We start from the raw sequence: 26686 nt of genomic DNA, 5'->3' as shown, positions 1-26686 counted from the left end.
CTTGTCTCAAAAAAAAAAAAAAAAAGATAATGAAAGTTGGCCTCATTTGCTAGTGGGTAGCATTTTTACCAGAGTCTGAATAAGACCACAAATCCTCCAGAAAAGGTTAAATCAACTACACTAACCTTAATGAGCTGTACTCTATACAAGTTCAGTCCCTGGTACTGAAGTGGGGGTGGGGGAACTGGGCTCACAATTTTATGACTCCCGTACGTACTGGAAGGGGGCACAGTGTTTCCAGGACATGGGCACATTAATGGCAGGTGTACCTCCTAATGCCATGGAGATCAGGTGCACTGGATGTAGCACCACGGCTCAGCCCGCTATATTGGTGCTGTAAGTTGGCCTCCGCTGCTAGCCTGTCCAGCTCTCAAAAGAGAAATGGAGCCATGGTCTTGCTTTCTCTCAAAGTAGGGAAAAAATAATATGAGAAACAAAGTTTTGAATTTACCGGAATAAAAACAGCACTGACTGGATAGAAAGCACAGAATGGACAAAGAGAGACCAGGCGCGCACAGCCTCAGCACCAGCTCTACTGAGAATTGAGGTACAGGGAGGCCCGGGACCCCTGAGGTTGGGCGTCACTGGGGCTGCGTGGCGCCCTCCTTCAAGAGTTGGAAGCTTTTCTTTGCCTGGGAAGGGAGCAGCTTCTGTCTTTCTGGCCAAACCGTCCTTGTAATCCTCTGACAGAAAAGGTGGGCTTTCCAGACAGTTGGTTTCCAAAGAGCTGAACTCATAAAAGAACTTTCTTTTTATTAATTGAGGTGGAATTTGTCCAACATAAAATTAATCTCTGGGGCCGGAGATTTAGCTCAGTGGTTCGGTGGCCTGCCTTGCAAGCGCAAGGACCCAAGTTCAATCCCCGGTACCAAAAAAAAAAAAAAAAAAAAAAAAAAAAAAAAATTAATCTCTGTAAAGCATTCAGTCAGTGGCACTTCATACTTTTACAGTGTTGTGTAACCGGCACCTTCATCCAGTTCCCAAATATTTTCAGCACTCCAAATGGAAACCTGTATCCACTAAGCACTGGCGCTCTGTTCCTGCCTTCCCAGTACTGAGCTTGTCCTTCTGTTCCTGTGGACTTTTCCTGCTCGGGGCCTGGATCTGGAGCCTGGTAGCAGAGAGCTGGCCCTAGGGAAGGTGCCCAGGCCTTGCGCTTAGGAAACCCCGTAGCTTCTGTTCTGCTGGATGGAGGTTTTGCTTCATTTTCTGGCCTGTTGGTTGGCACAGGAAGGCAAGACTGTTGTCACCTAAGCTGCAGACGAGTTCCCACAGCCCTTCATGAAAGGCGCAGCTCCTGGGAGCCAACCTAGCTGGCTGTAATGTAACATTCCCATTCTGTTTTGAGGTCACTCTCCATGGCTGCTGTCCACCTATGGTCCCCAAACAGAAACTGTGCTCACTCAACAGCGACTCTCCTTCCTGTCCATCCCCAGGCCCCGGGCAGCTCTGTTTTCCAACTTTGTCACTTCTTTTGCTCCCTGTTTCATAATGGCCTCAGGAGGACGGAAGAAAGGTGCATGATAGGTCTCTGTGCCCAGGAAAGATTAGGGTTAAGAGATCAGCCCAGAAGGGGATTTGGGGTTGTGCTCCCCGCCCCTCCGGTTTACCTTTCCCCAGAGCCCCTTTGATGGTGCCCTTCTGAACAGGACTCTGCCAGAGATGCTGGGGCAGCGCGGCCAGAGGTGCAGAGGGCTCTGTCGCCACAGTGCGTGCCCGTGGGTCTTGCCACCCGGACCGGTGTGCAGCGCGGAGGGAGGTGAGCCCTGGCCGCGCCGTGCCTGCTGACGCCGCCCCTGTACCCGCCCTGTGCTTGCAGACCTACATCGGCTCCATCCTCGCCTCGGTGAACCCCTACCAGCCCATCGCCGGCCTGTACGAGGGCGCCACCATGGAGCGCTACAGCCGGCGCCACCTGGGCGAGCTCCCGCCCCACATCTTCGCCATCGCCAACGAGTGCTACCGCTGCCTGTGGAAGCGTCACGACAACCAGTGCGTGCTCATCAGGTGAGAGCTGCGGGCCGGCCAGGGCCTTCGGAGAGCACCAGGGCGGAGGCTGTCGCTGCCGCCATCCGCGCGCAGGAGCCTGGCACTCAGCTCCCAGGAAACGGGGCCTGGCAGCAGGGGGACAGACCGCTGGGATTGTTCAGAGCAGACTCCATTCTCGCCCCCACCCCGCCTTTTCCTTAATTCGCTGGTGCCTTTCAGTCGTGCGCCATCGTCTTCCTGCTCCTGCGGTCCGCTCGTACCTGGTTCCTCTTCTTCCCCCTGCTCATCTAGTTTGATACTTTAGATCCAATCACCCCAGATTTAAGAAATGTTAATTGGATGCTTCTAAAGTTTACTTATAAATTAGGAGCCTGAAACAGGGCTGTATAGAGGAAATAGCACAAGGGCGTGTTTATTTCAATTATTTTCTTTTTTGATAGTGGCCAAGGGACTTGGCGTATATCCATTTTTCACTAAGCCTAGCTCTTTATAAAAATAAACAAAGACCTAGTAATCCCACCATCAAAACCTTTGGCACCGGGAACGTTCTCAGTAAGCGTTAGGGCCAGGGATTTGGCTCAGTGGTTACGCACCTGCCTTGCAATTGCAAGCACAAGGACACAAGTTTGATCCCCGGTACCAAAAAAAAAAAGAGGGGTAGAAATTTTTTCAGTTTTTGTTTGTTTGTTCCCCCACCCCATTAAGTTTACTGATAAATTTAAAGCAAACAATACAGTTACATTCATTACTGGGATTTTGTACCTTTACATGACAGGTCTTGGTTCTCATTTTTTCCCCTTACCCCTGCCCTCCCTTCACCCTTCAGAGTGTATTTTAATATTTCCCGGACTGCGGGTGCAGCTCAGTGGCAGAGCTCTTGCCTTGTCTAACATCCCGGCTGCGATCCCCAGCGCCGTTTCTGATCTGTGTCTGTTTGCATCATGAACTAATTCATGTTGGCCTTGTCACACATACGCTAGTGACAGCACCCTGTCGGACCCTCTGACCATTGCTCCAGTCAGAGTCCTGTCTTAGCGATGACCCGCACAGCCCTGCCTCGTGTCCCCTGCCGTGCGGTGTCCGTGGAGCAGCCAAGCACCTCATTCCTGCCGTTTCTTCACCCTGCATTTGTTCACTTCCTGCATGCATAGAACACGGCCTTGGCTGAGCGGTGGTCTGGTGAGACTGCCGGTGTGAAGGGTTTTGACCTGTTTGACGTGGCTTTCTAGTCCTGAGTTGTGGGAAGGTAATTACTTATGTTAAGAGGAAAGAGATATTATGTGGATTTGGGAGAGAACAGTAAAATGGTACCCGCCCACCCCCAATTTCTAATTCAGTGGAAGTGAGGGGTAAGACACAGATAGGGAGCCAGATGTCATCTTTAGCTGTCCAACCGCTCAGGCTTGCCACCATTGCATTGCAGCCTCAGATCAGACAGACTGACATTCTGACAGACTGACAGGCCCTCCCCCACTCCCTCTCCCTCTGGGGGCGGGGAGGGCAGACCGGCCAGGGAGATGCAGAGTCCCCTTAGCCAAAGACACATGGGGTGTCCATTCTGTCCCCGTGGGGTGTGACTGACGGTGGGTAAGAAGTAGCGGCTGGCATCTCTGAAGGACTGGTGTGCTGGACACTGTGCCAAGCACTTGGGGACATCGAGGCCTTGAACCCTTCTGACAGCCACTGGTGTTGGTGCTGTGTAAGGGCGCCTCTAGGTGTTGCCAGAGAGCAACTTCAGGGAGCCTGTGCCCCTGAACCTATTGTCTTCAGTGGTGGTTCCTTTCTTTTCTAACAAATGAAAATGACGTGTGTGTAAAGTGCTGAACTCTTACTCTCTCTGGAAGCAGGTGAACAGATGTTCCAGCTTCTCTTTATCACTGCTAAGGTGCGGCATGGAAGCAACTTGGGCAGAGAATGTTGCTATGTTCATTGAAGCACACGGGGATCATGCTAATTTTTGGCTGATATAAGTTAAATTGCTCACTACAGAAAAAGATTTTAAGACTCAGGCCTAATAAAAGAATTTGAATTTGGACTCACTAGAAGCACTAGTTGTATCTTAGGTGATTTTAATAAAAGTTTTCTTTGAAGTTAGATTAATGGTCATTATTTGAGTATACAGAATACAGTTTCATAAGATAAACAGAAAGAGGAGATAATCGTAAGACTATCAGACTGTTGTCCACACTTAGGTAGCTAAACACTTGCCACTGATAACTTCTCATGGTTATTACTTTCAGTGGAAAAAAGGAGAGCATGACTAGTCAGCACCATGTAGGGAAGAAAGTGAGGAATCACAGGAGATCATTGCGTGCCCAGCGTACGTGTGTGTGTGTGTGTGTGTGTGTGTAATAAAATGGAATGAGTTGGTATTTTCTTGCCAGAGACTGGTATGGGGTGGGACCAGGATTTAGCACAGTGGTGCTGCACCTGCCTCACAACGTAAGGTCCTGCGTTTGGTACCCATACCTGAAAAACAATAAAATAAAATAAAAGTAAGAGGGGTGCCAGATGGGGAACAGTTCCAAACAGAAAGCCCCATTCCGTGATGCTGAGGTGAAGGGTGTGTGTATTATTTTTCTAAATTAACTCAGGAGACAGAGTTTAGGGACAAATTTCTCACTAAAATGTTACTGTTTTAATAGGTATTTCCAGCAGGTTTTTTTCTTTCTTTCTTTCTTTCTTTCTTTCTTTCTTTCTTTCTTTCTTTCTTTCTTTCTTTCTTTCTTTCTTTCTTTCTTTCTTTCTTTCTTTCTTTCTTTCTTTCTTTCTTTTCTTTCTTTCTTTCAAGGGAGGTGGGGTGGAGCTCTGGGGATTGAGAGAAAATTCAATCTGAAGTCTAGAATCACTGAGTAGGTTCCACAGCTGCTTTTAGAGTTCCTTGGGATCATCTGCCCCCTGGTGGATGCAATGGATTTTACTCTTTGCAAGACATTTTTTCTTGCTAGTGTTTTCTCAATCTGAAAATACTCAGCCCCTGAGATGAATAAGTGAATAAACCAAGCCTACTAGGAACTACACAGAGCTTTACAGTTCCATTTTCTGGCTCCTTCTGACCACACATGGCTTGGATACGACATCGTCGGGCCTCTAGGCTTCCAGGGAAAACCTCTCTGGTCTCATGTCAAGATCTTTGCCTATTGTCTGCTCTAGCTTTGTTTTAACTTTTTGTGCATACGTAAATGGAAAATTATGCTATTATACCTTAAATATAAATATGGGAAGATACAAATAACATTTAAAACTCACTTGAGAATTCCTTTTTCATCTAATAAAGTCAGCCTTTGACCTTGGTTGCTCTAATACTCTTGAACTTGACTTTAGCTTTTCATACATTGTGTGGGGCAGGTGGGATTTAGTTTGTTTTGGTCTTTTCCCATGTTATACCCTTTAAAATAGAATGGTATCAGAAAACAAATTACAATGAATTCACATACAAATCTAATTGGCTTTTATTCTCAATTTAGGAATCAAAGGAACCTTTGTTCTATAAAGTAGGATGAGAGCTCCCACTGGAAAATAGCAAGGCAGAGGGCTTTGTAAAATGGGGAAAGGGAAACCTTAGAAAACTGACAGCTGCTTTTTTGTAAGGGTTAAAGCAGAGGGGACTTCAGTGTTACATTGACTTGGGTAGATTCGGTCAGCTGTACTGAGGAGAAACTAGTCTGTTTTGGGATCTCTGCTCCCATAAGTCCCTGCTTAATTATGTGGCCTTTAGCATTTGCTTTGCCTGCTCTTTGGGGGCCTGGTGCAGGAGCTCAGTGTAAACAGTGGCCTTCGGTGATCGCAGTGGGGAAGGGCGCCTCTAGGTGTCGCCAGAGAGCAACTTCAGGGAGCGTGTGCCCCTGAACCTACTGTCTTCAGCGGTGGTTCCTTACTTTTTTAACAAATGAAAATGACGTGTGTGTAAAGTGCTTTGATGCCTCTCATGGCCCCGGGCCGGGCGGTTTCAGGGTGCTGGGTTCAGCCGCTCCTGCTGGCTCTCCTGACTTCTTGGCTTCTGCTTTAGCGTCCCATGCTAGTTCAGGTTCTTGATGTCAAGGTGGCGTGGATTCTCAGGCATCGGTGTCAGCAGGATGGGGACCATTTCTGCCTGTCTGTCTCCTTATACATGCAAGGCTTGTGGGGACCCCGCAGCACCTGGTGTGAGGTCACCATGGCTGTGGCCGGACCCCCATCACCTTCCCAAGCCCAGCCTGAGGCCTGCAGAGGGAGCAGCGGGGTCCTGCCCGTGTGGTGTCGTGACTGAGTTTCCCTCTCTCACCGCCTGCGCAGCGCTCGCCGGGTTTGCAGCGCCTTCCTGCACCCTGATCTCGCCCGATCTTGGCGCGAGTTGTGCATTCTCCGAGAAGCCACGCCTGAGCAGCTCGTACCTGCTGCCGGTGCTGCTGTCGTGCCTCATGCTATTGTTTAGCCTTTGGTTCGCTCCCCGGTGAGCTCTGGCTTCTCTGCTGTCCCCAAGCCTGGAGCGCGGAGCCTCACAGGACGGACTGGACCTGTCCTTCCCGCCTCTCGTGCCCATCCTTCATCCCGCCCATGGAGAACTTCGACACTGCCCGCCTAAAAGCACCAGCCCTGCCCGAGGGACCCCGGCCCTCAGAGGTCCCCGGGGCTCTGCTCTTCTCAGGCCACCTGGGTGGGCCCGTCTTCGCCTGCCCTTCTCTGCCATAGGGCTGCGCTGTGGCCAGCTGGCCTGTCACCTGTCACCTGTCTGTCACGGCTCGGGCTGGCCTCGCTCCTGGGCGCCATCCCGAAGTCCTGTCTCACCCGATCCGCCCTTTCTCCCGCCTGCGCCTGTGCTCCCATTTTCTCGGCGCCCGCAGACCTTCTTTCTGCTCTGTCTGGAGCACTTTGCTCACTGCTCCTTAGCGATCACCAGGGCACGCATGACCTCGAGGGCCTCGAGCCGGGCAGAGCGGGCGCTCAGTTCTGTGGGATCGGAGTGGTGCGTGGGCCTTGTCCTCGCACCTGCGGGACAGCCCCTCCTTGCCTCTGTTGCTGAGCGATTTCATTTTCTGCTCATTTATCAGCTTTAGCTTTTCCAGAAAGATGCTGCTCCCGGGCCCCTCCACTTAGCCAGTATTCAGCAAGCGCCCACCCCCAGCCAGGTGCCGCCGGGACGCTGGGGGTGCACTGGTGACCTAATGAGGCACCCAAGGTCGCACAGCTTCCCTGATGGGAAAGCAGGGCTGTAGCTGACCAGAAGCTGGGCGCCCTGCAGGATCGGGCGTCTGCCCCCCTTTCACTCACTCTTTCGCAGAGCGCATCTTGCTTTCCCCACCTTGCCACGCCTGTTCTGTTGAGGAATCATGGCCTTAAACAAGATAACTGCTTAGAAGCTCACACTTCCGCCTTTTGTCTTTCAGCGGTGAAAGCGGGGCAGGTAAAACCGAAAGCACCAAGCTGATCCTCAAGTTCCTCTCGGCCATCAGCCAGCAGTCTCTGGAACTGTCCGTAAAGGAGAAGACGTCCTGCGTCGAGCAGGCTATTCTTGAAAGCAGGTATTTCTCTTACTCCTTTTCTTGCTGCAATAATCCAGTAGGATTTGCTTTCCCCACGGCATGCAGTAGTTCAAAGTGGTTGGTCTGGTTTCTCCATTTCCTGGCATTTCTTTTACGATTCCTTCAGAAACTCTTGACTTTGTGCGTGCCCGCCGTGCCCTCGAACAACTCTGGCACCTCCTTCCTCTTGAAGGAGCTCTAACCCTTCGTCCTGGGCCAGAGGTGCAGGGGGGTAGAGGAGACTGTCGCAGCCTCCTTTCCTTCTTCCTGGGGGTTCAACTTCAGCTTGCTTTGTTTCTGAAGGTCGTGGATCAGACAGGCGCTAGGGTGGGAGTTTGTGGGGTGGCAGAAGAGCTCAGTGCGGTTTTCGACGCCACATTAGCAGCAGAAGTGCTGACCACCGAGCTGTGGGTAGGGGTCAGCGTGGGGAGACTCAGGAGGCTGTGTGACCCGGTGTCTTCTGAGTTGTCACACGAGGTACACTGCCTGGTATCTGGCTGGGACATTGTAAGAGTATAGAACCTAAGAGACCGAGGCAGGGGAGGGAAAAGGAAGGGGACAAAAAGGAATTAAGACATGCTGTGAAAACGTCCTGAGAAAAATAACAGCGAAAACCTGGAAGAAACAGTACAGATCCTGTTCACTTAGAGTTGTCGGAGAATGGGTAAACCGCACCTGGTTTTGGTTTTTGGTTTTCGTAAGTGCTGAGTTTTGTATGGCAGTAAAATGTAGATAACACTGTAAATGTTGCCCTTGTTCAGTGCCTAGCCCAATGGTGCGACCCCAGCCCGGTGTGTGGCCTGCGTTTCTGTGCCTCCCTTCTCAGCCTGCTTTGTGGTTTTCTTGGGACCCAGCCCCTCATTTGCGTTGTTGCTGGCTGCTTTCAAGCTGCAGTGGCAGAGCTGAGATCCTGCGACAGGGACCCCAGAGTCCCGCTGCAAAGCGTGGCACACTTGCTGCCACCTGGTCCTTCTCCAAGGAGGGTACGCTCCTGGACCGGTCCGAATCCGGTCCACACCGGGGTGACCCCCGGGGATTAGATGAGCCATCACCATGTGGGTGCAATTCCCAGACCGACCGCTTCCCCTTCTGGAATCCGCGCGTGGGTTTTCCTCTGCACTCCCAGGCCGTCCGTGTCCCTGGCGGCCTCCCCAGCCACGTGACAGCCTGTGCACCCCAGGAGCCGTGGCTCCTCCTCTGGCTCGCAGCTTCTCTTTTTAGCTCCGCCCTGACTAATCCTCCTGCTGCCCTGCTCCCTCCGCAGCCCCATCATGGAGGCCTTCGGCAACGCGAAGACGGTGTACAACAACAACTCCAGTCGCTTCGGGAAGTTCGTGCAGCTGCACATCTGTCAGAAGGGGAACATCCAGGGCGGGAGGATTGTAGATTGTATCCTGCTTCACGGCGCTTCCTTGCATGGCGTCCGATTCTGCCAGTGGAAACTACGCTCGTTTGTCTCGAGGTCCCAGAAATCGCACGAAGCGTTCTTACTCTGATTCCACCTTGTTATTGTTTTAATGTTGCTGCACGTAACCTGTGAATTAGTCTCTGAGATAAAGATCTATTGTGGATGGCTTTCCAGTATGAAAAAAAGCACTGTGTGCACCATTTTATTAGTCCATTTTCTGTTGCTGTAACAGAATAGCTAATTGTGGATTCTTTATAAAGGAAAGGGGTTTTTTACCAAAAGATAAACCTGACCACCGTGGTGGCACACCTGTAATCCCAGGACCCAGGAGGTTGAAGCAGAATCGCTGTGAGTTGAAGGTCAGCCTTAGGGCTGGGGATTTAGCTCAGTGGTACCTGTGCCTGCTGGCCTTCCAAGCGCAAGGTCCTGAGTTCAATCCCTGGTACCAAAAACAAAACAAGGTCAGCCTGGGTTACATAGTGAATTCAAGGCCAGCTTGAACTATGTAACAAGACGCTATCTAAAAAAAAAAAGCAAAAATAACAGTAACAATAAAGAGGTTTATTTATCTCACACTCTTCGAGGGTGAAATGTATAGTGTGGGCTCCTGGCTGCATGATGCCATGGGAGAAGTCAAATGTTGAGACGGGGGTGGGGTGGGGAGAGGAGAACCCAGACGGTTGACCTCAATTTATAGCAGCCCGTTCTCGGGAGAACCGATGTCCCAAAAGACCAGCTCGAATCCCTTATGAAGGCCGAGCCATTTCCCACGCGTCTCTTCTCCCAGAAGCCCCCTCCCCCAGCACCCCCTTTGCAAGGACCCAGGCTGCAGCCCAGGACCTTGGGGACTCTCCGGGCCACAGCCGACCGCAGCGCTCACTAGCACTGAGTGTTGGCACGGAAGCCACTGACGGTTTGGTACCTGACAGGACGCAGTGTCATATGTGGACTTGGGCTTAGGTGAAATGATCTGTGCTTCATTTGCTTGGGTTTTGTGACATCAGTGGAACAGAGAGCCCTAATTGTGTGGGTGACAGAGAACAGGAAATGAAAGACTACTTCTGCTCCTATTTTTGTTTTGTTCCTTGACTTGCCTTTGCTTTTCACATGAAGATTTATTAGAAAAAGTAAGTAGATGAGATTTAATTCACATTATTCTACATAACAGTTATTAGCAATTATCGCTTTGTAGGAATTAAGCAGAAGAAACAACTCTGAGTGCAGATTTGGTTTCTTTCCACAGAATCGAGTAGTGAGGCAGAACCCAGGGGAGAGGAATTATCACATATTCTATGCACTGCTGGCAGGGCTGGGTCCTGAAGAGAGAGGTGAGTGAGCTGGAGATTGGCAGCTCAGTTCGCGTTTAAAATACAGTAGGAACTGACCAGGCAGCTGTCTCAGTGCTGTTCGCATTCCGCCAAGTGCAGTGAAATGCACATTTGAAAGTACTAGGCAGGTGTGGTACCTGTAATCCGAGCGCTTGGGAGGCTGAGGCAGGAGGATCGCTGTGAATTCGAGGCCATCCTGAACTACATAGTGCGACCCTCTTTAAAGAAAGGAAATAAAACCACAGAATGAACTCTTTTTGAATCCCATCTTAGCTTGGCCAACTGAGTGTTGATGTTATGTTGATGTTCTTCTTTCTCTTTCTGTAGAAGAATTTTATTTATCTGTGCCTGAAAACTACCATTACTTGAATCAGTCTGGATGTGTAGAAGATAAGACAATCAGTGACGAGGAGTCCTTTAGAGAAGTGATTGTAAGTTACGTTTTTGTTTTCTTTTATTACGAGAGATGGATGACATTATCTGTTTCAAACAACACTTACACATAAAGATGGAGGGGATTACATTTGGAGAAGCTGGGGGAATGGGCTTCCCTCTTGTTCTGGGTGTGGTGACGGCTGCCTTCTGGAGGAGGGAGACCGAGGACTCCGCTGTTGGTGGCCCAGTGTCGCTGTGGCTTACTGGGAGCAGTGTCTTAGCGTGTGTTTGCCTGCCCACAACAAAACCTGAACAATCTCAGGTCTTGTAGAGACACACGAGACGCCATTTTTATTTTGTTGTTTCCTTGGTGCGTTTTAGATATCCCCAGTGACCACATTCATCATAGGGAATTTGTCCTGTCCGTGATGTAGCTTGCTGCTTCTTTCCCCCTATTTACAAAAGCTTTGTTTCCATTGTTTTCTAGTACTGGGGACCAAATTTAGGACCTTGAGCCTGCAAAGAAGCAAAGAAACCAAAATAGACTCTGGGAAATAAGGGAGAAAAATATTCCTTTTTATAAATAATAATAATAATATTCTTCTAAACCTACGTGAATCAAGAGTCAGGGAATAGTTTAAAAATGTGTTATACTCGTAAGACGAGGTCCGTTGTAGGAAGCAGAACACATGTTCAGGTATTTTTAATCATACGGAAAACTGAGCCTACTCGATGAACTGAGAAGTGGGTAGTTTGCAGTTCAGCGGTAGAGCGCTTTCCTAGCATGCAGGAGGCTGTGAGTCTCAACTCCCCAATGTTTGGGGGCGTGGAAGTGAAGAGGGATGGATGGATGGATAGATAAATGGAGCATTTTATATGTCATCTCCACAAAGAAATTATACGTGCAGAAACAAAATCAGAGTAAAAATATGTACCAAATATATGTGGCAGAATTGTAGGATTTTATTTTTTTCTGTGTTGTTCTCTGTGTACTCTGTTTTCACAGCGAACACATGCACTTTTTAATGCTGTCCACGTTCCTGATTTCATTATTTCTGTAATGCCACTGTTGTCTCCACATCTGTGGGTCCTGTGTCCATGGATTCAACCAACCGCAGAGCAGAAACATACTTACTCCTATGATGATTGTGTCAGTACTGAGACCTGTAAGGCAGGGCAATAGAAGTAATTTTGAGGTGATTTAGTATATGGGAGATATGCACAGATTATATGCAAATATTGCTCTGCTTTTTGTGTGTGTGAGACAAGGTCTCGCTGTGTAGCCCAGGCTGGCCTTGAACGCACAGTGATCCTCCTGTCTCAGCCTCCCGAATAGGACTGCAGGTATGCGCCACCACGCCTGACTTGCACCATTTTATATAGGGGTCTCAAGCGTCTCCGTGGACTTTGGTGTCCATCGAAGATCCCAGGTTGAACATCCCAGCTAATGAGGGACAACGTTACAAAGACTGCTGGGTTTGCCACTCCATTCACCAGTGGCTTTAACGCCTCTGGCTGAAGTTGGTGTCCCATATCCTGCACATGTGAACCCCCCCAGAGTGGGTGAGCAAAACCGCACACCACTCTTGCACTGAGCTGGAGCAGTGGAAAGGTTTGGAAGAGCTCACACTGTTGTTTTATGTAACTGATCTCAGTATTTCTTCCCAGTATCAAGGACCATTTAAATTTACATCTTTGTGCTTGAATTCAGAGAAGCTCTTTTCTTTCCTCGGGGGAGGTGGAATTGAAGGGGAGGGACCCCATTCTGTTGAGTTCAAGGTTAATGTGTTCACGGATTGTGTTAAAATGTGATGGGAGAGGCATTATGTATGCAGATGTCACTTTTGCTGTTCAGTTTTAGCTTTTATAAATTATTCTTTTTATCAACCTTAATGGCAGCATGCTCTGGCATTAGGACCTTTTAAGAACTGTGCTTATTTCCTTGAGAATTTTTTTGTTTTATGTAGTTTTAAAATTCATCATTAGAACCAGGCACATGGTGGCACAAGCCTGTATCCCCGTCCTAAGTAGGCTGAGGCCGAAGGATCACTGAGAGGTAGAAGCCAGCCTGGGCTACATAGCGAGACCCTGTCTCAAAACAACCCAAACAGTCATCACTGGCCACATCTAACACTGACAGAAGGAAGTCAGTCTGGGTTCCTGTGACGTTTTGGGGAGCACCGGTTTTTGCTGGGGCAGAGGCAGGGAAGCTGTGCTCAGTTTCATCACCTTCCCAGTAGGCGCCATGAATATTTTGGTCAAGATGAAAAAGATTTCAAGTCAGAAATCTTATCCCTGCATCTCATCCAGCAGGACGGTAGCCACCAAAATGTGTCAGGAGTCTGGGGAGAACATTCAGCTGCCCGCTGTCCCTCCACGCACACTGGGCATTTCACGCTGCTCTTGACCTGCGTGTCGGTCACTTTTCTCTCGTGGCTGAGACAAAATACCCAACCCCAAAGTGAAAGGAGGGAAGGTGTGTCTGGCTTACACTTCCCGGAGGTTTCAGTCCATAGCCACCTGGCCTCCAGACAGGGCGTTCGTGGCAGAAGAGTTCATGGCAGGCAAAGAGCAACAGCGATTAAGCAAGGGACTTCACAGCATCTTCCTGACCTTTATTTTACCCAGGCTATGTGGGGCAGGCGGCGCTTACACCCTTAGTCCTGGCGCCCTCGACCCTAGCACTGCACCGTGAATCACCACCACCTCCGACCGCATGAAGCTTTGGGGGGACATCTAGACCCCCACATAACAACCTTGGACTACAACTGGGGCCTCCTGACAGGAGAGACCTTACTGTGTGTATCTGTTTGTTTTGAATGGTGTGTGGCCGTGACTGTGTGTGTGTGTGTGTGTGTGTGTGTGTGTAAATTCAGCTTGAGTCAGATTTAATTAAGATGTAAAGGATAGACTTTGTGCTTTGATGTTGCCAAATGTGGAAGACTCCTCTCTTTTAGTTTTAGGAATCTTGGGGTCGTCAACATAAAGAACAGAGAGAAGCTGGGAATGGTGGTGCACGCCTGTGATCACGACACTCAGGAGGCTGAGGCAAGAAGATCCAAACGTGTACAGCCTTGCCTTCTTAGGAACTCTGGGAGGCCCTGTCTCAAAATAAAAAATAAAAAAGAGGGCTACAGATGTATGAAGGTGCTGGGTTCAATCCCCAGTACCCAGGGTGGGGAGGGGGCTTTTGAATGATGTAGTGTATATATAGCATTACATGATAATTTTTTTATATATATACCGGGTATTGAACTACGGACCTTGAGAGCAGGCGGTGGAACCACTGAGCGAAATCTCTGCCCTACGTGATGAATTATTATCACAGTACTCACTTGTCATTCACCTTGGGCAAACGGCCTCCTCCCACCGTTTCGGCCACACCCTTTGTGAAGTCCTCCATTGTCCGATTAAGCTCTCACCACTGTCACCGCTGGACACATCATTTGGGTTGCAAAGCGGAGAAGTCGCAGGCTTGGAACGGGCACCCACTTTGGCTGTCCTGGAAAGGAAAGTTTGTTCCATTTCATCTCATATACTCCTCATGTACGATCTTGGTATGGATTTTAAGATCCTAGCCAAGAATGGATGCATATTTTTCAATTCATAATAAGGAATTCTCCCAAGACTTTCTTTTTCTTTTTAATATTATTTAAATCCCAAGTGGGTGACTTAGTAAACATTTTATTTCTGTGGTCATTGTAAGATTGGGTTAGAATTTCTTTTTCTTCCTTTCTCCTTCCTCCTATTTGTTTAGTACTGGGGCTGAAATACAGGGTGCATGAAGTAAATTTGTGGTCCTTTTATTTTTAATTTAAGTAGCCCAGGGCAGGCTCAAACTTGAAATCCTCCTGCATCAGCCTGCAGAATAGTCACACTCAGCTGCCTTTGGAAAGTTTTATAAAGTAGTCTTGAGTGTGTTATTTTACATATGAGGAAATCTTTAATCATACAAAGAAAGGGAAAAATTAACTTTGGTACAGCATACGTTATAATTATTTTAAAAGTCTTGAACATAACAGATTATATATATTAAAGTCCCTTTTTTTTTGCTTTCAGCTTTTAGAGTAAATTTGAATATTTTCCTAATTATGCAGGCCTTAAAAAATGATAAACAGTGGGCAGGGGATTTAACTCAGTGGCACCGCATATATCTCACAAGGTCCTGAGTTCATTCCCCGGTACCACAAAAAAAAGATAAACAGATGGTTGATAGATAGTTCTTATTCGTCAAAAGAGTCTGTACCCGTGAAATGGCTGCTCCCACTTTGACTGAGGGACTCATGGTCTTTCGGCTTCTACGGTAACCTTGTTGTGGCACAGCATTCGTGTAATACAATGCTTCCAACACTGAGACGTGGCTGAGTGTTGAGTTTACACACATGTGGACCCACAAACATGATTAAGAGAAGGACATGGCTGGGTTTGGTGGTCCATGCTTGTAATCAGGCTGAGGCAGGAGGAACGCAGAGACTTTGAGGCTGGCCTGGGCTACACAGGGAGACCCTGTCTTTTAAAAAAAAAAAAAAGCAAAGAACAGTCCTGTACCCCACAGGTTCTTTTGTGCCCCCGCCCCACCCAGCAAATACTCTGTTTCAGTCACTAATAATTCTAGCATTTCATATCAAAGAAATAATAGAGTATGAATTCCCCTGTGTGTAGCTTTCTCTAGTTATACACATTGAATGTGTCACCATTTATTCCCTTTTTTGTTGTTGTTGTATTGGTATCACATTGAATGGACAGCGGCTTTTTTCTTTTAACCCATTTGCTTATTAATAATCTCAATTTTTGAAGCTGGATGTGGTAATACATGTCTGAAACCCAAGCACTCAGGAGGCTGAGGCAGGAGGGTCACTGCCAGTTCAAAGCCAGCCTGGACGCTCCACAGTGAGTTTAAATCCTGCCAGAAGTACACAGTGAGACTCTGTCTCAAACAAACAAACAAGCAGCAACAACAAAGAGTCTCGGTTTTTATTGTTAAAAAGAAATGCCTAAAAGACATGGTAGATCATAACTATAAGCCTGGATACTGTTAACAAACAGCTGTATTTTCAATTTTGTAAATTTGCTACTCAGTCAGATTTTTAAAAGTAATTGTAGGTACAATAAACACATTTGGAGACTGGTAGTGTAGCTCAGTGAGGAAGCTCTTACCTAGCATTTGCCCAGCCTGGGATTGATGTTCAGCACCACACATACACACACACAAAAAAAAAGTTTTTTATTTTTTTACTTTTTATATTAATCTAAAATGAATATAGATGTTTCTGCGTAGTGGTTATGATTTCCTTTAAAAACTAGAATGTTGTTAAATATGTGTTTACTATACTTGCTTGTCTAACTGTAGGGTAGTCAGAATTTTGTTTTCCTCTGAAAGTGTTAACACCTCTATAACACGCTCAGCAGTGAAGATTTTATAACACTTATCTGCTGAAATTTTCCTGGGAACTAACTTCCCCGATTGAAATTATTGGAGATTGCACGGGAAGTTTCTTCCGATGTCCTTAGAAAGTCGCAGAATTGGGCGGCCAGGAAAGATTCACCCCAGACTCAGAATTAGCTGAGCCCGACCTGGAATCCTGGTTGTGACACCCAGGAAGGGTCCCTCCGCCTCCGCACCGTCACCGTCGTGTTCCTAGACACTGAGATTGTGGGTTATGTGCGGGTGTTGCCCCACGATGGCCCACATAATCGGTGCCTGTAAGCAGTGTCTGCAGTCTGTCTCGCCCGGCTTTAGCCCTCAGAAGTCCTCGCTGGTTCCATAGACGCACCTCAGAGTGACTGATCCACACAGGTTGGATTTCCAGGAAGGTCAGCGCCGCTCTGTGGGGCTGTGCTTGCCCCTGTTTGTTTTGGGGGGCCTCACACGCGCAGGACGGCACTCTGCCTCGGAGCGTGGCCGGCCCGCCTGTCCTCCCTGCACAAGCGCCAGTTCCGTTGTCCTCGTTCCGTACCTTGGCTCTGTGTTCCCTCCCTGTTGTTCGCCCTCTGGCTCTTAGCGCTGTCCCTGTAGACCCCCAGCTGGTCTCTTTCACAGTTTCTTTGGCTTCCGTGTGTTGCATGGTTTCCTCCCTTCTGGCCTCCTGCGGTCACGACACAAGATTCTCCGTGTAGATCATGGCCACCGATTCTGTGCTCGGGTGTGAGAGCTCTTTTTAATAGAGGGACTCCTGACTCACAGCAGGAGAAGAATGAATCTTAGATAGGACTCTGATGAGCTGTTTAGTTACTTATTACTCATGCAGTCCTGTGCGTACTTGTTCCTCCAGAATAGCACGATGTTAACGTCCAGATCCAGAGGCTAAGAGGTGATCCTAGAGATCCTTTGGAGAAATTCAAAAGAGATGTGTTGAATGCCTAAGAAAGATGGGTCCTATCTGTTCGGATTGCCCATTAAGTATCGAATAAAACGAAGAAAACACTCTTTAACTGAGTTCCTGATACAAAATTTTATTCCGCCTATTTGACTTCCGGTTGCCTTAAGCCAGAAATAGAAGGCGTCCAAGTTTATACTGGAGGAATCTTGGAGTATTACCGCCCCTCAGCCCAGATATTGCCCCCCTTTTATTGTTAAGAAAGCAGTGTTCATTATGCCTCACTATCTGTAGGAAAGCAGCATTTTCTTCCTCAGTAAGACATTGGCAGGCAGAACGCCCCGGATCGTGGATGAGATCTTACTCTGACCAAGCAGACTCCTCCCAGGGAAGTGAGGATCGTGTCCTCGGGGGACCCCTGAGGTCCTTCTGCTGCCGCAGAACCAGAGGACTCGACTGGAAGAGAGATCTGTTTCTGAGTGGGTCGCCCGGACCCTTCCGTGCCTCTCTGAGCCTGCTGTTGTGTAGCCGGGACTTCTGCACCTGTCTGAGTGTTTGTGCCTTCAGAGCAGCTCCTGCTCGTGTCGTGGAGTCGGGAGCTTTTCCCTCCAGTTGTCCTCAGTGTTGAAAGACCGTGTAGCGTTACGTGCTGCCATTTCCTTCTAGGCGGCCATGGAGGTCATGCAGTTCAGCAAGGACGAAGTCGGGGAAGTGCTGCGGCTGCTGGCCGGCATCCTGCACCTTGGCAACGTGGAGTTCATCACCGCGGGGGGCGCACAGGTCTCCTTCAAGACAGGTGAGCAGCTGCCTGCCTACCTGCGCCCTCCCGAGGTCTCCTCCCAAACTGAACTCATTCATTTAGAAGTAACCATAATAATTAGCCAGGCATGGTTGCATGTCCCTGTAATCCCAGCACTCAGGCAGTGAGTCTTAAAAGACTTTGCCACAACAGAAGAAAGTAAGAACACAGATAACGTGTTTCCTCTTCGCAGATCTCTCGAGTGCTGTCTTTGCAATAGTGTCATCTCTGTGGCATCTCAGGGTCCCTTGGGGTGCCCGTCACACTGCCTCCCGACTGAGGACCCACTGAGAGATGGGATGTGGGCGTGCGGTGGGGAGCGCCCTCTGCTCCGGGGTGCTGCCCAGTGGCCGGCCATGGGGCTGAGGGTCCCCGTGCCTTCTTCTGTCTGCAGCTCTGGGCAGGTCTGCGGAGTTACTTGGGCTGGACCCGACGCAGCTCACGGACGCTCTGACCCAGAGATCCATGTTTCTCAGGGGAGAGGAGATCCTCACGCCACTCAGCGTGCAGCAGGTACGTGCCAGGCACTGCACTGGGCCAAAAGGATGCTCAGAATCTGGAGAGATACACAGAAGTCCCCACGCTGAATGGTGACGGTGGCTTTAGCAGTGGTCCAGGAGACAACATCCAAGTTTGGTACCAGGGTTTGAACTCGGGACTTGTGCTTGCGGGGCAGGTGGCGGAACCACTAAGCTAAATTCCTGGGCCTGAGATGCACAGAGCCATTTCTAAGTGGCACTGTTGCACGTTTACAGGACAAGCAATACACATGTCACCTCAGTTGGAGCCTTGATCCTCCCAGTTGTTCTTGGGAACTGTACCCAGATGTCTCCGTTTCTTTCTCTGTAAGACAGGGATAATTACAAGGTGTGGACAGAATATACAGTGATTGTTTGGTTTTAGAAACGTATTACAGTAAAAGACACATTGCCCCCGTCACCTGGAGCACGCTCATCCCTCCTTGCCAGCCACTTTCCGAAGCAGTTCTGGAAGTCCTCTTTGCTGAGTGTCCTGACGAGGTTTGCGCAGACAGACAGTGAATGCCACTGCCACCTGCCGTCCAGTAGAAAGGCAGGCTCCCGTCCAGTAGAAAGGCAGGCTCCCGAGACATCGAGCTGTGTGCTCCTCCTCCTTATTTACTGTAAGGGGCAAAACGACCACAGAAAGTAAACGTTCTGAATGGTTCAGGGCGCCCAGGTAGCCACAACAGCACAGCTAACGACAGCCGTGAACGGGGACTTTCAGGAGTGACCAGAAAGTGGCAAAATGGTCAAAAAACTTTGTTCAAAGCCAGGGGAAGTATTTTGAGGGAAAATTGTAGCAGTGTCTTTAACTGTCATAGGTTTTTTCTACATTTGATCTTAGCCAAAGGGCCAAGAAGTGACTGCACTACATTTTTTACAAAATTGGTATTCACCAGGCTCAGTGGTGCTGCTGTCTACCTCGCAAGCGCAAGTACCCAAGTTTGATCCCCTGTATGCCCCCCAATAGATAAAAATAAAAATTAGTATTCACTGTAGTTTTCGACTGCATCACAAGTGTGGGTCCAGAATCTTTTCTGTAACTGAACTTAGGGTTATATCTAGAATCCTGCCATTTAAAGGAGCTGTGGGTGACTCCTCCCGGGAAGTCAGTGAGTTCCCACTGTTGTTTATACCTGTGTGTTCCCTGGCTGTACTGATCCCCTGACGGCAGGGTCCCAGGTCTTTCCCGGAGAGCGTTGTCCGTGTGAGGAGTGGGGAGGGCTGGACTTGCCCGCTGGCGGCGCTGGTCACCGGGACGGTGCTGCCTCTGGCCCCGCAGGCAGTGGACAGCAGAGACTCCCTGGCCATGGCACTTTATGCGCGCTGCTTCGAGCGGGTTATCAAGAAGATCAATAGCAGGATCAAGAGCAGAGATGACTTCAAATCTATCGGCATCCTTGACATCTTTGGATTTGAAAATTTCGAGGTAGGCTTCCAAAGCATGGGACTTTCACATTCTGTTCTGGGCTTCGGGCTGCTTTAAAATCAATCTTTTGAAGTCAGGCGTGGTGGCGCACCCCTGTAATCCCAGCACGTGGAGGCTGAAGCAGGAGGATCGCTGTGTGTTCTAGGCCAGCCTGGGCCGCAGAGTGAGTTCAAGGCCGGCTTGAACTACATGGTGAGACCCTGCTGAAAAACAAAACAAAAAAGAATGAATCCATAAAACCTTTGACGTAGATGTTGATATTCTTCTCTGCAGTTTTTCTTGGCCTTTTCTTCACTTGGACGTGTAGCAGGCACAAAAGACACTTGCCAAATGTTTTCCTGTCGTAGGTTAACCACTTTGAGCAATTCAATATCAACTATGCAAATGAGAAGCTTCAGGAATACTTCAACAAGCACATTTTTTCCCTCGAACAGCTGGAATACAGCAGGTAAGCGCTCAGAGGGTTCTGTTGCAACTTTTTAAAGGATCGGCAGATTTCGCGTCACCTGACCCTTTGTTGATCTTTCTGCAGGGAGGGGCTGGTGTGGGAAGACATTAACTGGGTAGACAACGGGGAGTGCCTGGACCTCATCGAGAAGGTGAGGGCTCTCCAAGGACTCTTCCGCCGCAGGGGCGCCCAGCTGGGCTGAGTCAGAGTGCGGCACAGAGGACTTGTGCGAACGCGCACTTCAGGGACAATGGACCGTTTGGAAACAGACGTAGATGTGCAAGGTTGAATTTGAATACTTGGCTGCCCCCGACCTGTTGTTCATTGGAGGCCGTATTTAAGAATCGGCAGTGTGTGAAGTGGCTTCCCTACCAGTCTGGTCCCGCTTGGCCAAGGAGTAGATTTGCGAGTTGTGCAAGTTTTACGCCCCCTCCCCCAACAAGTTTTATCCGCTGAATCCCAGTGGGTTATTATGTAAAAAGGCCTCATGCATGTAGAATTGTGAAATTAATTGGAACCCTTGTGGTGTATCACTCAGGTTTTTTCTATCCAAGAAGTTACCGTGCTTTGTTTTCTGAGCGGGTGGGGGATGGAGAGGAGCTCTGAGTAATGTGAAAGATTCGCGCGCGGTGTTGGATCCATTCAGCCTTCCCTTCCCTTCTCTAGAAACTCGGCCTCCTCGCCCTCATCAATGAAGAAAGCCACTTTCCCCAAGCCACGGACAGCACCTTACTGGAAAAGTTACACAGTCAGCACGCGGTATGTCCAGACCTGCCCCTCCACGGGGTGCACCCTGGGATTCAGATCGTAGACACGCGGGTCCTGTCGGACCAGTGCTGCCCTCCACGTTTAATTTTCTCCCTCCCTTTCTAGACCTAGGCTGAAATAAGTCAAATTCTTCTGCTCTTATGAGATGTAAATTGTGTAAGGTTAGACTTGGGGTTGTCACCAGTCTGGGCCCATTTATCTTCTGAGTGCAGAAGTGACCGTGTTTACCGACTGGTGTGGCACAGCTGAGAAACGGTGGCTGCAGGTGCCACTGTGTGCTGTGTCCTGAAACCCTGGTGACACCTGACAAGTATTGCAGTTGTGCTTACTGCCCGTTGTGTATGCTTCTCTCTAAAGGCGAAGGGAATGAGTGCGTGAAATAAAGTATTTTAATTTTCTTTTTATTAGAATAACCACTTTTACGTGAAGCCCAGAGTAGCTGTGAACAATTTCGGCGTGAAACACTATGCTGGAGAGGTAACTTCTGCATGAGATGCTTACTGCTATTCACCCCTTTAGTATTCAGAGAAATTAGAAGTTTGCAGGGCCAGGGATTTAGCTCATTGGTGCTGTTGCCTGCCTCGAAAGCACAAGGACCTGAGTTCGATCCCCAGTACAAGGAAAAAAAAAAAAGAAAAGAAATTAGAAGTCTGCAAAGCCTTTGACACAGCATCTCGCCTCAAACTTCTGGTGATCCTCCTGCTTCAGCCTCCATAGTGTGAGCATCAGAGGAATGCACTACCACACTGGCTCCTCACTTTTATTTTTCAACCTAGGTGCAGTATGATGTCCGAGGCATCTTGGAGAAGAATAGAGACACCTTCCGCGATGACCTTCTCAACTTGCTGAGAGAAAGCCGGTAAGTTGGATCCCATGTCTTTAGCAAGAATTAAAATCTGTGCAGATGTGCTTAACTCTGCTGGGTATTAAACAAGTCGCTAGCATGGAAGCACTTGCTTTTGTATCATTCTTTCCTTGATAAAGTGACTTAAGCCTCTAAATTAATAATAGTAGCTGTGGCTGCCATTCAATGCAGTGCAAAAAGAACAGCCAGGCCATGCGCCCCATTGTGCAGGTGGGAGTCGGTGCCAGCAGTGGTAGCAGGGAGCGGTGAGCTTCCCTTGATCCATCTGCCGGGCTCAGGAATGTAACCGGTGCGACCTGCATTCTCTACTGCAGTCTCAGCTGTGTGCTACTTCCGGCCTTGCTTTTCTGGGATCCAAATGTCTCTTGTTAGCATGGGGACGTCAAGAAGATGAAATAAGTGTTAATTCAGCCAAAAATAGGAGTGCATTATGCATTCACTTGAATTCACAGTTCGCGCCATTAGATCAGTAGTTAAGGAAAACAGGCAGGAACTTTTAATGGTTAGTTTTACTGTTTGTGTTAAACCAGGAAGCTTCCTATTCTTGGGAAGATTTTTCCAAAGGGAAGGAAAAACCCTTGGCACAGAGGTGCGGGGCCCAGTACGAATCATAACAATAAAGGTTTCATATCTAAGGAAGGAAGCAGCACAGTTGTTCAGAAGCTGTGATGTGTTTTGAAACGTGAATACCAGGCAGCCATCCTGCCTTTTAGAAAGCCCTGAAATGGGGTGAAAGGAGCCAGGCTAACGCTGTGTCAGCGGAGGCCCTCAGAATCCGAAGCGTTTGGTCTTCAGAGTTGTTGCCTCTGCCTGTGGAGGTCCACTGGGCATGACATCCTCAGCTATTACCATTTGTAGCTGAGTTTGCAGACCTGTGAAAATACAAGGGTGCTTTCAAAATACCAGGGCCTGTTATCTGGCGGAGCAGCGGGGAGTTCTTAGGTTCAGAGTGACCCATTTAAATAAATGCATTGTGTTAGTTTTAAATAGAAGCCGTTCTCTGCTTGTCCAAGCCTAAAGATCCGCAGGCCCTGGTCTGGCAGGACAGAGCTGGGCAGGTTGCTTCTGTCCTGTGTTGGGCGCTCCTGTGACGGAGGTGACAGGTTGCTGTCCCGGGCTCAGCTTTGTCCTCTTTGACCTTGAAGGGAACCCAGGCTTTTCGCCGGGCCTCCAAGCCCTTTTCAGCTTCGGCAACCTAGGGAAACGCCGTCTCCAAGAAGGGCTGGGGGCGCAGCTCAGAGCAAAGACCCTGGGTACTGGCAGGGTTCTGGAAGTGTCCCCACTTCCCACGTGACAGAGGGGACGGCTCACGGGGTTCCCAGTACCCGAAGTTCTTTGGCAGAAGTCGGTGTTAAGCCTTAGAAGTCGTCCTCACCGAGCCACTTGCGGTTCATTTCCGGTGGGAAATCAGTCACAGGCACCTGCTGAGCGTTGCACGGACTCACAGCCCACTGTCCTCACAGGTTCGACTTCATCTACGACCTTTTCGAGCACGTCTCTAGCCGCAGCAGCCAGGACACCCTCAAGTGTGGCAGCAAGCACCGGCGGCCCACAGTGAGCTCACAGTTTAAGGTTGGTCTTGTACGGTGATCCTAAGAAAGGAAAGAGGAGTTGGGTGTTCACAAGGTCCAGGAAAATTTGAAATCTTGTTTTCTTTTGTATCATGCTTTTAAAATAGTGATTCTGGGTGCGGTGGTGCATACCTGTGATCCCAGCTACTTGGGAGGCTGAGGCAGGAGGATCGCCACAAGTTCAAGGACAGCCTGGGCTGCATAGCAAGGCACTGTCTCCAACAACCAAAGAAGGGAGGAAAGGTGCTACAGATGAAGCCCAGGGGTAGAGTCCTTGCTTAGCATGTGCAAGGGCCTGGGTTCAATCTCAGCACACAGATACACAGAATACATACATATAGTACATGCATGTGTATACACACATGCACACTTTCCCAAGGCAGATGAAAAACATGTAGACTTTTTTTTTGATTAAATAAGAGATAACTAATTTAGTTCTCACTCTTTGGAATAACAGATCTTCTTAAAGTCTGCTTTGTTTTTTGGGATTATTCTCCCTTGTATCTAGATGTTCTTGTGAAAATAGGGTATATTTCTTGCCAGATCTAGATGCCAGATATTTTTCCCAGGGATGTTTACTGTAGCACAACTAGGAAGACTGGCCAAGATCCTGTTTAAATAAGATTGGTTGCACTGAGTGTGTGCCACACACCTATAATCCCAGCATTTAGGAGGCTGAGGCGGGAGGATCCCTGTGAGATCAAGGCCAGCCTGGGCTATGTAGTAAGGCTCTGCCTCGTAAATAAGTAAGCACGTAAGGAAGAAACAATTTTTCAAGCACTTCACCTCCCATGAATATGTTTCCTCTCTGAGAAGTTGGTTTGTGGGGCCTGGAGGAAGAGAGGAGGGGATGGAAGGAGCAGGGGGGTCCAGCAGACCCACAGGGCAGGAGCACAGAGTGGGGCTGCTCTCGGCACTGGTCCAAGAGCACAGGAGAGGGCCCTGGAGCAGGAGGAGTGCGGAGCAGCAGGGTTTACAAGGAATCTGTGTGCTGTGGGCGACACCCCACAGTGACTGAAGAGGGACAGAAATGGTGAGTTCACAGAGCACAGGGCAGAGCCGTCTCCTTCCTTCTAGCAGTTACAGAATGTGAGACGGCAAATTCTTAATATGAAAGGTGAGGTTGGTGCACGTTTTAATGTTAACTGGAACATTGAATTTCCTCTTTTTCTCTCCCCCTCCCTCTCTCTCTTTTGTGGTACTGGAGATCAAACTCAAGGGTGCTCTGCCACTGAGCTGCACTCCCAGCCCTTTTTATTTTTTTACTTGGGTAGAAGGTCTCTCTAAATTGTCCAGGCTCACCTCAATTTGTAATCCTGCTGCCTCAGCATCGCCAATAGCTGGGATTATTGAGGGCAGCGCTGTGCCCTGCTCCTAAGTGTTACATTAATTAGTTCACTAATTTAAGGAGGTCCTGCTATGTCTTTTAAGGTGCTGTCACATTGGGGTTACAGAATGTATTAAAGTATTTCACCTTGAATAATGCATGCTGAAATATTGATGGATGGATAAATAGGACGTCTGTCTAGCTCATTTTCCGTCTCTTTGCCTTCACAGTAAGCTACCTCCTCAGCTCTCTTTTATTTAATTGGAGCAGGGTCTAGGTGAACTGCTGAACTGCCCAGATTGGGCCTGAATTTGTGATCTTCCTGCCTCAGCCTTCTGCAGAGTGCAGAGATCACAGGGATGTGTCACTGCCCCTGGCTTAGTTTTCCTGAATGGAACATTGAACTGTCTTAAGGTTGCTTTGGGTTTGTGCTCCTGGTTTTTGTAAAATGCTACTATTTCAAAGGGAGTAAAAAATGGGTGTTGATATTACGGGAAGTTTCAGTTACAATGAGTTGTCGTTCCCTTCACCTGGTTTCATAGTCAGATGACATTAACAGTGCAAAACCATTCGGTTACTCTTTGCTTGCTGTTGTTTTGTCTGTGGCCCTTGCTTCTGGCCGACCTTGGGGTGACAGAACGGGAGGCTGAACCGGTGTCTGCTCTTGTCTCTGCCAGGACTCGCTGCACTCCCTGATGGCCATGCTCAGCTCCTCCAACCCCTTCTTCATCCGCTGCATCAAGCCGAACATGCAGAAGGTGAGGCTGCTGGCCCTCCAGGGCCAGGCTCTGCCCCAGGGCTTCAGGACGAGTTGCTCGGAGTCCCTTCACGCAGATGGCTGGGAACAGTGAGCGGGGAGCGAGACCGCGCCTCACAGGGTCAATCCCGCCATCCTGTGCACCTGCACAGCTTCTGAACAGGCACTGGGCTCTAGGGAGACTGCCTAAAAGGCACCGAGGCACCGTCCACTGTCACATCACTCTTTAGGGTTAGGGGTGATATTCTTGGATCGAGCGCCAAAGTGCAGTATGACTGGAAAAAATACCTGATGTGTGTGTTTTGTTTTTTTTGTTTTGTTTTTTGTTGGTGGTGGTTGATTTATTGATTGTTTTTTGAGACAGGGTCTTGCTGTGCAGCCCAAGCTTGAACTCTACTCTGTAGCCCAGGTTGGCCCCAAACTTGCAGCGACCCTCCTGCCTCAGCTTCCCAAGGTCCTGCTGGGAGACCTATTGATTTGTTTTGACACTGGGAACTGAATTCAGGATCTTCACACTGAGCTATGTCTCCAGCCCTTTATTTTTATTTTGTGACAGGGTCTTGTTAAGTTGCCCTCTCTGGGTTTGAACTTGTGATGCTCCTGCCTCAACCCCCAGAGTATCACACCTGGCTTGCTTGATTGTTAAACATGGCTATGAGGCTTTAACTCATTGCTTGGAACTGATTAGAAGATACCTCAAAGGTTGTCTTAATGGCTGTGTGGTTTTTAATATCCTCATTCAATTAGAAACAACATGAGCTTGAAAGAGAGGAGCCACCTAAATAAACAAAAACAGACACTTAGATAACAGCAGCCCAGGACAGAAAGAGCGCCTCACCCTGAAGTGTTGTTAATGAACGAATTTGGATGTGAGGCCCGCGGAGTAGAAATTTAGGTCTAGAAACCCAGGTTGTAAGAGTCAAGAACCCCCTCATCCTTCTCGTAAGGAAGAAGGTGAGAGATCGGACCGGAACTTTGCCAGTTTAGTCTGGGAACTTTGCTGATGCTGGATCTTACCTTTCTTAGTGCTTATTTGCTGTACATAATGATCACATCCACGTGGGGATTTGTACCTGTACGTAATGCATCTTAACTCTTTTTCCCATTCCCTGCCCTCCCTTCAAACCCTTTCCCCCTATACAAACGCTCCGTCTCCATTTCGCTCTCTGCACGCTGTCCTTTGAAATCCCCGTGCCCTTCCTGCCTTGCTCTCCCCTCCTTGGCCTTCCTGTGTTAACATGTTCTTCCCCCTCTGGGTGTCTGTCCTCCACACATAAGCGTGT

At 48.8% G+C, this 26686-nt stretch overlaps 1 protein-coding gene across 1 annotated transcript in view; it reads left to right on the top strand.

Annotated features, from left to right (window-relative positions):
- Positions 1 to 26686, top strand: part of Myo10 (myosin X) — a 175131-nt gene that overhangs the window by 78615 nt on the left and 69830 nt on the right. The window contains 16 exon segments of the mRNA XM_033757638.1: positions 1820 to 2007; positions 7356 to 7490; positions 8755 to 8879; positions 10012 to 10025; positions 10142 to 10226; positions 10554 to 10657; positions 17585 to 17714; positions 18112 to 18230; positions 19521 to 19667; positions 20015 to 20115; positions 20200 to 20266; positions 20782 to 20874; positions 21292 to 21360; positions 21660 to 21742; positions 23212 to 23320; positions 25324 to 25404. Coding sequence (XP_033613529.1) covers positions 1820 to 2007; positions 7356 to 7490; positions 8755 to 8879; positions 10012 to 10025; positions 10142 to 10226; positions 10554 to 10657; positions 17585 to 17714; positions 18112 to 18230; positions 19521 to 19667; positions 20015 to 20115; positions 20200 to 20266; positions 20782 to 20874; positions 21292 to 21360; positions 21660 to 21742; positions 23212 to 23320; positions 25324 to 25404 — 1650 coding nt within the window.

The sequence above is a fragment of the Fukomys damarensis genome, unplaced genomic scaffold (assembly GCF_012274545.1).
Source record: "Fukomys damarensis isolate Sample0158 unplaced genomic scaffold, DMR_v1.0_HiC HiC_scaffold_1, whole genome shotgun sequence".
Classification (NCBI taxonomy): domain Eukaryota; kingdom Metazoa; phylum Chordata; class Mammalia; order Rodentia; family Bathyergidae; genus Fukomys; species Fukomys damarensis.
Note: the sequence above shows the minus strand (reverse complement) of the source record. Positions and strands in the feature narration are given on the sequence as shown.